This window comes from Schistocerca cancellata, chromosome 5 (genome assembly GCF_023864275.1).
Source record: "Schistocerca cancellata isolate TAMUIC-IGC-003103 chromosome 5, iqSchCanc2.1, whole genome shotgun sequence".
In the NCBI taxonomy this organism is placed as follows: domain Eukaryota; kingdom Metazoa; phylum Arthropoda; class Insecta; order Orthoptera; family Acrididae; genus Schistocerca; species Schistocerca cancellata.
The window spans coordinates 826,089,087-826,102,043 of NC_064630.1; the positions used below are offsets into that span (position 1 = coordinate 826,089,087).

At 40.3% G+C, this 12,957-nt stretch overlaps 1 protein-coding gene across 3 annotated transcripts in view; it reads left to right on the forward strand.

Moving 5' to 3' along the window:
* The window catches only part of LOC126188122 (protein nessun dorma-like), a 232,789-nt gene that overhangs the window by 75,041 nt on the left and 144,791 nt on the right, over positions 1-12,957 (forward strand). For all 3 annotated transcript variants that reach the window (XM_049929593.1, XM_049929594.1, XM_049929595.1), the window contains one exon: positions 3,115-3,290. In XM_049929593.1, the coding sequence (XP_049785550.1) occupies positions 3,115-3,290 (176 nt within the window). The remainder of the gene's footprint in view (positions 1-3,114; positions 3,291-12,957) is intronic.

Here is a 12,957-nt window from a genome sequence, read left to right on the forward strand (position 1 = left end):
TAATATTTCAGTAACGTCAGTATTTGTAACAGTGTGTTCAGTAATTTCCTTGTAACATTCCGTAACATTGAGCAAGCATTGGGGTATTTTGGAAATGAAGGCAGAGAAGAAGAACGGAAAAGACTCCTGGATTTGCACCAGAGGAATGGAAGAACCAAGGGTGTAATTGATTATATTCTAGTAGATAGAGAATTGGAGAAAAAGTAACAAATGTGAAGGTAATTCCAAGTGTGAGTGCAGATGGAGACCATAGATTAGTGGTGGGCCAATGGCAAATGAATCAGTGTGTGAAAAATAGAAAACAGAAGAAAGTGATGAGGATACAGGATTGGAAAGTGAAGGTGAGTGAAAGAGCTGAGAAGTATAGAGAATTAACCACACAAAATTTCCAAAAGAAGTTTTCTGCGATGTAGAAAAAGAATGGAGTTTATTCACAGACACTAGTCAAAGCATCACAGAAACTATGTGGTAGAACATCTGCAAAGGAAAAAGCAAGACAGACTAGTTGGTGGGATGATACCACAATTCAAGCTGTTAGAAGAAAAAATGGAGCATGGAGAAAGTGGTGGAAAACTAAAAATGATGAGGACCATGAAAGATATATAGAGGTAACAGCAAAGAAAATGGCATGGGAAGAGTTTACAAAACAAACTTGAAGATGTGAAGAGCAATAAGAAAATGTTCTATAAAATGATGAAAAATAAAAGGAAGGCTTCTGAAGTACCAGTAACGATGGAAACAGAGCATGGTACTGTGACTGAAGATCCAGGGAATATAAAACATCTCTGGAGAGAACATTTTAAGAAACTGTTAATGCTGAGGAGCGGGTACACGAGGAAACAACAAAGAATGGAGAAATTGGGAGAAGTTAGTAAGCAGGATTAGGACAAATTACATGGGAAGAAATGGAAATAGCTGTGAAGAAGATGAATGGGGGGAAAGCCCCAGGACCTGATGACGTTATCAGTGGACATGATAAGAGCAGCAGGTCCAGTGGGAATACAGTGACTATATAGAGTACCGTCAAGTGTGTGGAGAAATAGTACAAAACCTGACAATTGGAGGAGACATTGTTCCCATCTTCAAGAAAGGCAATAAAAGACTTTGTAAAAACTATAGAGGAATAACCCTTATGAGTCATACAGCTGATATTTTTGAAAGAATTTTACAAAATTGAATAAGTGAAACAAACAGAAAATGAGCTGAGTGAAGAACAGCATGGGTTTAGGAAAGCAAGAAGCACAATTGACCTGAAATTTTCTATCTGTCAACTGATAGAAAAAAGTTGGGAGTATAACAAAAGGGGATAATAGTTTTTATAGGCATAGAAAAGGCATATGACGCAGTTAACAGGGAAAGACTCTGGGAAGAAATGACGAAGATGGGTATAGAAGATAGGCACATTAATGTAATAAAGACAATGTACAGAGGACACAATTTTAGAATTAGAACACCATTGAAGAACTCTGAATAATTCGAAATAAGACAAGGACTTAAACAAGGAAGTATTCTGTCTCCTGCACTTTTTAATGTTGTGATGGAGGGAGTGAATAATTAAAAGGTATGGATTAAAAATAAATAAAGATAAGAGTGAAGTAATGGTATTTGGAAGCGAAAAAGGGATCAACGGGAATATTAAATTGAATGGAGGAGCCCTCAAAGTGGTAGACAGTTTCGCTTATTTAGGGTGTGAAATCGCTAGTAATTGAAGAATGACCAATGAAATTAATAGGAGGTTTCAGTAGGGAGGCAATTTCTACCAAACAATAAAACACCTTATTTGGAATAAGGAAGTTTCACCGAGCGGGGTGGCGCAGTGGTTAGATACTGGACTCTCATTCGGGAGGACGACGGTTCAATCCCGCGTCCGGCCATCCTAATTTAGGTTTTCCGTGATTTCCCTAAATCACTCCAGGCAAATGCCAGGATGGTTCCTCTGAAAGGGCACGGCCGACTTCCTTCCCAATCCTTCCCTAATCCGATGAGACCGATGACCACGCTGTCTGGTCTCCTCCCCCAAACCAACCAACCAACCAAGGAAGTTTCAGAAAAAGCAAAACTCCTTATGTATAAGAGTTATTACTTCCCTATTGTCACCTACGGAGGAGAAACATGGACAATCACAGAGAGGGACTGGAGCAGACTGCAAGCAGGGGAAATGAAATTTCTCAAAGTGGTTTAGGGAAAGACAAGAATGGACAGAGTAAGGAATGTAGATATTAGAAAGGACCGTAAACAAGAAAATATGAGCAGGGAAATCGAAAAAAAGAGATTAAGATGGTACGAGCATGATAAAAGGATGCATAGGCTGGGACTTCCCAAACTTATGGAAGAACTAAAGACGGATGGAAAAAGACCTAGAGGGCACCCAAGAACACAGTGGACAACGGGAGTGAGAATATCTGTGGAAAGGAGAAGTGTGACCAGGCAGCATGTGGAGGAAGAAAAGTGGTGTGAGGACCATGCCAAATGGAGAGGACTCGTCAGCACCTAGACCCAGTAGTAGCTGCAGTGTGATCCGGATACTTTACTTTATTCCTTCAAATGTGAGAAATTAGATTCTAACAGAAATATGTGACAACGGTACAGAACATCTCAAATCTTGATAAATTGGTTGGTTCAGGGAATAGTAAGCAATGTTAGGATAAAGTTGGCAAATGAGACAGAAGAAAGAAATTTGAAATAAATGTAGATGAGGAAGGCATGGCTAGTATTGATAATGTGCCAGAAATACTGATTCACTGCTAAGCAGGAGAATTGTTAGGATATGCCTAGAGTGAAGCTATGCTGACAACAACAGGTATATGATGCTTTTATCTCCTCTGGAACAAAGTGTGTTTGTGTGTCAAGTCACAGGTTACTGGGTCTTTTGTGTAGCTGAACTGGAGAAAGATTTAATTTTATGCATGTACGTGGATGATCTGTTGTATTATATTCGATTTTAACATTCGTAGCTTTCCACTTTTTTTTAAAATGAGGGTCATCTTTGCTCTCTAAGTACTGTTTGTATTTCTGATTCTTATGTTTAGGATTTTTTAAGTTCAGTCCACAATAACATTATGTTTGTGAATGTTTGTCTTGTGGCAGGTATTAATTTAAATGTTTCAATTTCAGGTCGAAAATGTGGAGTTCGAGAGTTTCTCTGCCACTGTTAATGTTTTGAAAATGCCAGCAAACATAAATATACCAGAAAAACTATCAACTTCCTTATTACAACTGTATCCAACACTAAGTCAAGTTAATGACATCCTTTATGTGGAGCAGACAGCCAAATGCCTAGATCAGCTGAGGTAAGCTAAAGAGAAAAAATGTAAAGAATTTCTCCTTAGTGTGTTTCAAAATGACTTTGGATAACTGCACAGACTACCCTAGCATGCCTCCCTCCTCAATCCAAATTCCCATTAACATCTCAGACCACATGAAATTCCCCCTAAATTCAAACAACATTGCAGACGCTTTCTAGCTGTATCGGAATAGCACCTCGACATTGAGCTGAACAGAAGGTCCTGCCTGAAATCCAGACACGGGTAATTTAATCAAATGAGGCTATATGGTTCCAGAGACACTTGCAGGTCTCAAACATCCATCACGTACATATACAAATTGAAGTGATGATCGAAAATTTGTACCAGGGCCGGGATTTGAACCCGTCTCCTTCTCTCTACACAGATGTTCTAATCACTACGCTACCCTGTCACAGTGTCAGTTTTGATCAGTGCTGAGGTGCTATTGCAGTACACTCAGAGAGCCTCTGCAATGCTGTTAAAGTTTAGGGGCAACACCAAGTATAGTCCTGTAGAATTAACATTCAAATTGGTAATAATTGCTGCAAAAGGCTTTATTCTTTTAATGGCTTTGTTTTTGTCCCAGTATGACTAGCCTAGGTTTTCCCCCTCGGTGGAGTTGTGGAAAAGTGGTAGGGGGCAAAAAGTACCTGAAAATAGGATGTTTTTTCACTTTTGTGATTATATCTGGTAAATGACTCACAATATCAAAAACATAGTGGAATTAAAAATTGTAGGGCATGAAATTCTGCATTGAATGACACCATTCGCATATTTTTTGGACCACCCATTTCCATACTAGTACTCTTCAAAATTGGACCAATTTTACATGTTCATGAAAAATTTTCGTTTTAACCTCTGTTTTTTGGTAATATCCTTGAAACTGACCCATCTATGAATAATGTCATTCATAAAAAAGATATGGAGAGATAAATTCTGCATTCGATGAAACCAGAAGTGAATTTATTGGACCACCCATTTGTGTACAGCTCCTTATTAAAGTTGGACCATTTCTCATCATCAGTGAAGACTGTTTCAAATGTAGTTCTTCAGTAATTCTTATGTACACCCTTTACACTCTTTGAAATACAGAACTATAGCAACCCATTGTCTTGTATTTATTTAATATAGTAATAGAATAAAATATTAAAAGTTTGTAAAATTTGAAAAATAATATTAAAAATGTTTTTCATATATCGAGGGTTAAGAACTGAGACCTCGTATGTGACAGATGTCAGAAGAAGTCCTGGCTTAAAAAAACTTGTAAGTGAAAAAAATACATGTTATAACAAAATGATGCAAAAAGGACAGTGCACAACCTGAGAGTAATGAATGATTATGCTCTAAATTAAAAAAAAAATCAAAGAAATAAAAATTTTTATTAAAAAGTTATATTTTTTAGCTCCCCTGTAAAATTTGTCTTTTGTCAGATACGTGGTCTCCATTCTTAACCCTCGATGTAATATAGTGATACCCATTCAACTGATATGGAGGAGGCAGGAAGAGAGAGACACTCCTTGAAATTAAGTAGTGGTTATTATATTTCGTAATTACAAAATTTTGCGTAAATGTATGAGATGAAAAGGGTAAAAGTAGGTATGTACACAAATTTCACATACGTCGATGTTTGACTGTCATTGCACCACTCGGCTCCTCGAAGTCTGTGATTTCCGAGTCCGACGCCCTGTCACTCGGCTCCTCAAAGTCAGTAATTTTCGTCACCACATATATACAGTCCAGGTCTTCGTCAACATCTGGTTTGTCAGTTTCATCTGGTTGGAGGGAGTTAATGCATGAGTTCCTCTTGCAGTTGACACAAATTAATGAGCACTTAATACCAGCCTTCTGACACTCACAACTACCTAAACAGCACTTGTTGCATTTGCAGGAAATTGTTGATAGAAGAGACTGTGGAGCTGGTTCTTTGGAGGTAGGAATGGGACCAAGACCAAACTCTGAAGCCTGCCGTTCCCAGAGGAGCAGATCCATCTGGTGTCCTATCCACATTTGTACTTGTAAGTAGGTCCACAAGCAATGCTGGCGAGCTGCTTCTGTCGTCGGTGGTAGGGATGTTAGGGTGAATCTGGGATGCTAGGGTGAATCTGGCTTTCACAATCGTTTTGGAAAACAGGTCGAATCGCAATTTGTCTAAAGTGTCTCCTGCCGTACCTCCATAGAAGGTTGTTAAAAATCAGAGGCCAGCTTCGACAATAGCTACAGCTTGAGTGTCATGCTCTAAGGAAGGTTTGATATCTTCCAGAAGACATTTATTTTTGACCAGTAGATTGACCACCTTCTTCTTACCCTGACCGAAGAGTGCTGAAGTTTTGTCAAATCTACTTATGGCGTGGAGAAATACGAGTGGCCTTCTGATATTGTTTGCCAGTTTAAAACTGCTGGAACCAAATACTTTTGATGAGATCTTTCCTCTTCCAAGTTTCAAGAAATATATATTTGATGATGGTGTTGCTAGGGCATTGTGCATAATGAGAAGGTCTGTATCCTCACCAACAACCACAACCTTCTCATGTTCCTGTGATACCTCTAGCACTGTGGCAACAATTAGGTGGTCTGCGTCTCCATTAGTTTGCTTTACTGGGAAGCCTTCATCTTCAAGCCTTGAAATAAGCAAGCTAATGATACGTTCTTTATTTCCGTCATTGGAAAGGAGTTGCTCCTGAGTCATAGTCACCATCATTAACTCGGTAAAGATGACCCAGGTGTAGTGTGTCTTTTGCTTCGGCAGAGGTTCTCAGCATATTTCATGCTCTCGGTGGGCAGGTCTTCTGAGTAGCCATCGAACACCACACTTGTCGCACTTGCGCTGTAGTGTCTTCTTAAGTATTCAACGTATTTGGTTAGTGTTAACTGGAATGTTTCACCATTCTTCCATACAAGCCGATGGAGAAGATACCCACCATCGACGACAAATGCTGCATCTTACATCATTCAGTGGTGTGAACGAGTCATGTAACACTGTCATGGGAGTCTTCCTCATTGCAGATGCATCGAACAGAGAGAGAGGATAGGGTGCTAGCTCATATCAGAAGAAGTCTTTAAGCTGTTCGTCAGATTTCTTGAGAAGTGCTATCTGGTGGAATATGGTTTCAGGGTTCTTTGGTACATCCTCCCCATGAATGGTCACCTTAGATTTAAATCCCTGTATACTCATCACTCTTTTCTTTTGGACAAATTTGATGTTGTCAAAGGTTCGACCAACTGTGGCGAACATTGAGGATTTGCCCATTTCAAAGGCTCCGTGACGGTCGATTGAATCATCTCCGACGATTTCTGTGCTGATGGACATAACAAATTTAGTAACAGGAAAAGGATCGTGGGATTGAAACCACTCAATAAATTTCTGAAGGTCTGCGTTGTCATGCTGAACTCTAGCATCCCTCGCATCATGTTGCTCTGAGGTAGTGAGAAATACCCCACAAGAATCTATAACCCGCTGGGTCACTGTAGTACAGTTGGCACGGTCGGAATCTGTCTACTCAGTAATGTCTGAAATGCCACGACTGTGACTGTCCCTCCGGTACTTTTCAACGAGCGCATTAGTGTTTGCTCAGTCTTCATGTCAGACCGTATCCCACTCCAAAACTTATCAGATCTTTGAGTGCAAACTGTGTCTAGTCTTCTGATATTTTCTTTTCAAGGTCCGTCATGTCTTGTAAATACAGCTGTGCAGATTTAGCATACAGAAAATGTCCACTGGCATGAAAATAGGGTAACGTTTTCTTAACAGTGGTGAGGTGCAGTTCCCAGTCACCATTCCTCTCAGCCTGAATGAACTGCTTCATCAGAGTAGTCATGTTGAAGTAGAGAATCCATAATTTGGCAGTGGGACTATTTAGTTCCAGCTCTGCAAGTTTCTGTGCAAACATGTGTTTCAAAGTTTCATAATCAAGGGCTTTAAGGAACTTGATGAGGTAGACGCCTCTTCAAGGTGCTGAACAGTTCTCTCACTGTTACACATTCTTGTGAGGATGACATGTACGAGAGCCAAATTGCAAAGCATATGTGCACGAACTGCCCTTGAGTAAGCACAATCAGCCGTCATTTTTTCTGTTGATACCTGTGTGTAAGCAACGCAGAATAGCTCTTGCAGCCCACTCCCACTCATAGTGTAGCCTATGGCTCCCAAGAATGACATGAGAAGATGAAACCCTCCCAACCGTACTATGACCATGCCCAAATCGGTGTCTGGAGGGAAAGATGCCACTATCTCACATGCATTAAGATAGAGAGGCTGGTCAAATGTGTCAACAGTCATTTTGCTTGATGCTTTTGCATTTATTTATTGCAGCGAGAAGTGAAGTGTACACAGTGTCATACTTGCCAGGAGGTGCATTAATGAATGGAAGGAAAAGTGTCTGTGACATAGAGTAAGGCTCAGAGCACATTACTTGCTCCATGAAGCCATTCCAACCTGGAAGATCATTTTCTTTCCATTTACCAAAAATCCACTTGAAATCAGCAAGTTTAATGTCCACTGTTGAACAATTTTCTGTCAAGTCCTCAAACATAATACTCTTCAAAGGTGCTCCAGTATGTTCAAATGTTGTTTCTGGAATTACACACAAATCTGTAACATTGCTGGCTTTTGGAACAGTACTTGTTCTAGCAATTACTGTACCTCTTGAAGAGGGAGAAATTGCTGGCGTTACACATTGGATACCACCCATAGCGTGGTAATTATTACGGCCATCAAGAGTGTCAACCCTGACATCTGCATTGTCAAAAGCCCATTGAGAGAAAGAATTTGGGTGGATAGGGCTCTGAGGGTGGTTCATACAAGACACCTCAAACATCCTGGCCTCGTCGTAGGAACAGCAGAAACAAAGTCCACTTGCTATTTGTATTAACTCCCTTGAGCCATATTTCCTGGATAGGAGGGCTCCAACCCCAACTTGGGAGGGAAGAATGAAAGGATCTCTGTCTAGTGGCAGATATTACACCATGAGCAATATAAATTACTTTGGCTGTGTCTCTCTGCCGTTGGCCTCGTTTGCCTCTATGTATGATTGAATCAAGCAACACATGTAGGGTTTGTGGAATATCTTCCTCATGGTTTTCCAGAAAGCGTTGGGGATATGGGTAACTGTCAAGGCAATACACTTTTGAACGGATATCTTCCTGGATTATGTCAGCTGCTGCTCGAACAACTTGGAAGCGTTCTTCCTCCTCATTTGCCTGTTCGGATATGTACCACTTCTGGGACAATATTTTGTAACCAGTGTTGCAGATGCTGAGTACTGTCTCTCGGCGTTGACCAACTGATATGATTATGTCCCTCCCATAATAGTATTGCAATCTTTTCTTCAGAGTTTTCTCACTTTCTTTGGGGCCAGCAAAGTCTTTCAAAGAAAATTGGCACTCATCTTCCAGGCTCTCAATGTAGTTGCAAACATATTGTAAAGCATTAGTGATGTCTTTATCCTGGGGCCTACCTTTGATTTTTGTTGAACGTACAGGCAAGAAAAATTTTCTCATACAGTTTTGGTGGTATCTACTCTCATCAGAAACCAAATCATTCCTTAATCGGGATGTGACTTTCTTTGCCCACTGGTCACCTTGGACAGCTGCAGTTTCTAGAACACTGCCTCTAAATCCTATAGTGGTTACGGTGCTAACAGCAACCCATCAATGGACATTCTGTTGTGACTGTTTAGAAATGAATTCATCACTGGCATCCATATTTAAGAAAATGTTGTTTTAAAATTGAACACTGGCTTACTTGATCGGACTCGATGTGTATATCCACTTCCACTTGCTTTCTCTGCAGCAGCAACATTTTTGTCCCTGGTGTAAAATTTGTGATGAGACATGAAGTTTTACAGTATTACATGTCTCAAAAAGAGCATCCATTCCATCACGATTCCAACAGAGTTCTGATTCCTCTTGCTTTCACAGTCACTGCCTCATCCTCCACTACTGACTTTTCGCACACAGGGCACAGTTCTGTCATTTTTACACCTGCTTGTTTCCAACCTGCAACAAAATTAATTTTTGTTTTAATCTCTGTTTATTGTTGAAACTAACCCATCTATCAATAAACTCATTCATACAAGTGATGTAGAGGAATAAATTCTGCGTTTGATGAGGCCAAAAGTGAACTGGACCACCCATTTCTGTATGTCCAAGTTTGCACTTTCATTGCTCTGCATCTAAAGTACTTCACATTTACTAGTATAGGTTTCTAGATCAGTTTTGTGTAGATAATTCAAAAATAATATTTTCATGGGTAAAGTTTGTTTAGTTTTTATTTTTGATTTTTGCAAAGGCAGGTGTAAATTCTGTGACAAGAAATATAAGGTCAATTTTGGGAATTCCTATTAAACGACAGAGCCTTTTTACATCTTGTTATTCTGCTTTTGTGTATATGTTCTGCTGGGCAAGCCAGTGTAATAATGAAAAAACTGTATCTTTTGTACTTCCTGAGATAATGGACCAGAAAGTTGCCTCCAAAAAATCAGAACATTACATTTGACTAAATCTGCTGGCAAATATCTTTATAGAGGTTAACTCAGATTTTAATTTAAGCTGCACCATTAGAAAGAGCAGCTTATTCTCTACTAGAATGCTGTTTGTTTGTCTATTGTCTGCTATGGGTGGATTGGTTATAGAACTTGAAAGATGACCAACTTGTCATATGCAATGTATGTATTGATATGCAAAAACGTGGTGCTCTTACTTACGGTAGCAGTGACGATGGCACAAGGGTGGCGAGGTGATGCGTAAATGCGTCGGAAGAGGCCTGCGGAAAATGCATCGCGGCGCGGAAGTGAGGCACACGGGCGTCGCGGCACGCTGCACGTCACATGTTGCGGTCGCACAAAACCCCGGCACTTATCGCTGCATGGCGCATCATTCTCTGTAGATAAATAACTGTGTCATTTGGCGTGCATCCCCCTCGGAAGAAAGCTGGGAACTGTTGAGGCCCAGCCAGAAAAAGCTTTTAACTGGGCCACACCCATCCTTTCTCTCCGCGGGTGACGCCAGGCGCCACTAGAGAGCCAAGTGGGCGGACGCAGGATGCTGCCACCTAGTAACTGCACACTCACATTATGCACAATATTCTAGTAAAGCAAAAGTTGCTCCTCCAAATGGTGCATTTTAAATTAAAATCAGAGGTGACCTATATAAATATATTTGCCTCAAAATTTGGTCAAATGTAGGGTTCTGATTTTTTGAAGGTAACTTTCTGGATGATTACCTTAGGAATTACAAAAGATACACTTTTATCATTATTACACTGGCTTGCCAGGCAGACATATACACAAAGGCAGAATAACAAGGTGTAAAAATGCTTTGCCGTTTAATAAGGGATTGCCAAAGTTGACCTTAAATTTATCATCACGGAATTTATCCCTGACATTGAACAGTTTAAAAAAATTTTTTTTTCAGTCTTTACTCAAGATAATGATATTTTTGAGTTCTCTGCATAAAACTGATCTAGAGACCTAGATTTGTAACTGTGAAGTACCTTACATGCATGGCAATGAAAGTACAAACTAGTCATACAGAAGCGGGTGGTCCATTTCACTTTTGGTCTCATCAAACGCAGAATTTATTTCTCTATATCGATTGTATGAACCACTTTATTGATAGGTGGGTTAATTTCAATGATAATACCAAAAAACAGAGGTTAAAACGAAAATTTTTTAGGAATGTGTAAAATTGGTCAAATTTTGAAGAGCACTAGTATGGAAATGGGTTGTCGAAAAAATATGCGGATGGTCTCATTCGATGCAGAATTTCATGCCCTACAATTTTTAATTCTACTATGTTTTCGATATTGTGAGTCATTTACAAGACAAAATCACAAAACTGAAAAAAATACCTCTTTTTCGGGTACATTTTTGCCCACCCACAACTTTCCCACAACTCCACTGAGGGGGAAAACCTACGATAGTTATATTGGGCCACAAATGAAGCCATTAAAACAATAAAACCTTTTGTAGCAATTATTTCCCATTTGTCTAATTTTTAGGTTAACCCTACTGGACTAGTAGGCTTAGATGTGAATGGGAATTTGGATTGAGAAGGGGGGCATGCTATGGTAGTCCATGCAGTTGTGCGGACTCACTGTGCCAGGGTGGCCTATCAGTGCATCTGCCTAGTGAGCGCGAGACCCAGGTTCAAATCCTGTCTTGGTACACATTTTCATTCGTCTCTTCAGTTTGTACATACACATCACAGATGCTGGAGACTTGAAAAGGAAACAGACCAGTATAGTTTTGTTCAAGTAAATTGTTTCCCTGCTGCTGTCGTGGACAAGAGAATTCAGAATACAGGGTGAAGAAAAAATGCTGCCCTCTGAGGTCGGCATGCGATTCCTCATCCAGATTCGAGACAAAAGATTATCGAGAAAAATCAGATTGAATGCATTTTGAAGGCACGTGTATGAAACTGAGGAGCTGTCAGCACTCTCATATCGTGCAAAGCATCATAATGTACAAAGGAATGTGTACCACCCCATACTACCATGCCAGTCATCGTAGTTTACTGCAGTAGACTGCTGGGACATCAAACACACATAATCCAACTTGAAGCTGTTGCTTGAATCGTCCTCAGGTTCCTTTTTTACTTTTTAGACTTTCTATCCCTAGTTCTAATTGCTTATAAGCAAGGCATCATGTTGTGGCATGCTAGTAGCCTATCAGATGACTCTGGGATCCATTTAACTAAATACAGGGTTATTACAAATGATTGAAGCGATTTCACAGCTCTACAATAACTTTATTATTTGAGATATTTTCACAATGCTTTGCACACACATACAAAAACTCAAAAAGTTTTTTTTAGGCATTCACAAATGTTCGATATGTGCCCCTTTAGTGATCCGGCAGACATCAAGCCGATAATCAAGTTCCTCCCACACTCGGCGCAGCATGTCCCCATCAATGAGTTCGAAAGCATCGTTGATGCGAGCTCGCAGTTCTGGCACGTTTCTTGGTAGAGGAGGTTTAAACACTGAATCTTTCACATAACCCCACAGAAAGAAATCGCATGGGGTTAAGTCGGGAGAGCGTGGAGGCCATGACATGAATTGCTGATCATGATCTCCACCACGACCGATCCATCGGTTTTCCAATCTCCTGTTTAAGAAATGCCGAACATCATGATGGAAGTGCGGTGGAGCACCATCCTGTTGAAAGATGAAGTCAGCGCTGTCGGTCTCCAGTTGTAGCATGAGCCAATTTTCCAGCATGTCCAGATACACGTGTCCTGTAACGTTTTTTTTCGCAGAAGAAAAAGGGGCCGTAAACTTTTAACCGTGAGATTGCACAAAACACGTTAACTTTTGGTGAATTGCGAATTTGCTGCACGAATGCGTGAGGATTCTCTACCGCCCAGATTCGCACATTGTGTCTGTTCACTTCACCATTAAGAAAAAATGTTGCTTCATCACTGAAAACAAGTTTCGCACTGAACGCATCCTCTTGCAGGGGCTGTTGCAACCGTGCCGAAAATTCAAAGCGTTTGACTTTGGCTTGTAGCAATTGTAAACGGTAAGGCTTCTACTTTAGCCTTTTCCGTAAGATTTTCCAAAACAAGTTTCGCACTGAACGCATCCTCTTGCAGGGGCTGTTGCAACCGTGCCGAAAATTCAAAGCGTTTGACTTTGGCTTGTAGCAATTGTAAACGGTAAGGCTTCTACTTTAGC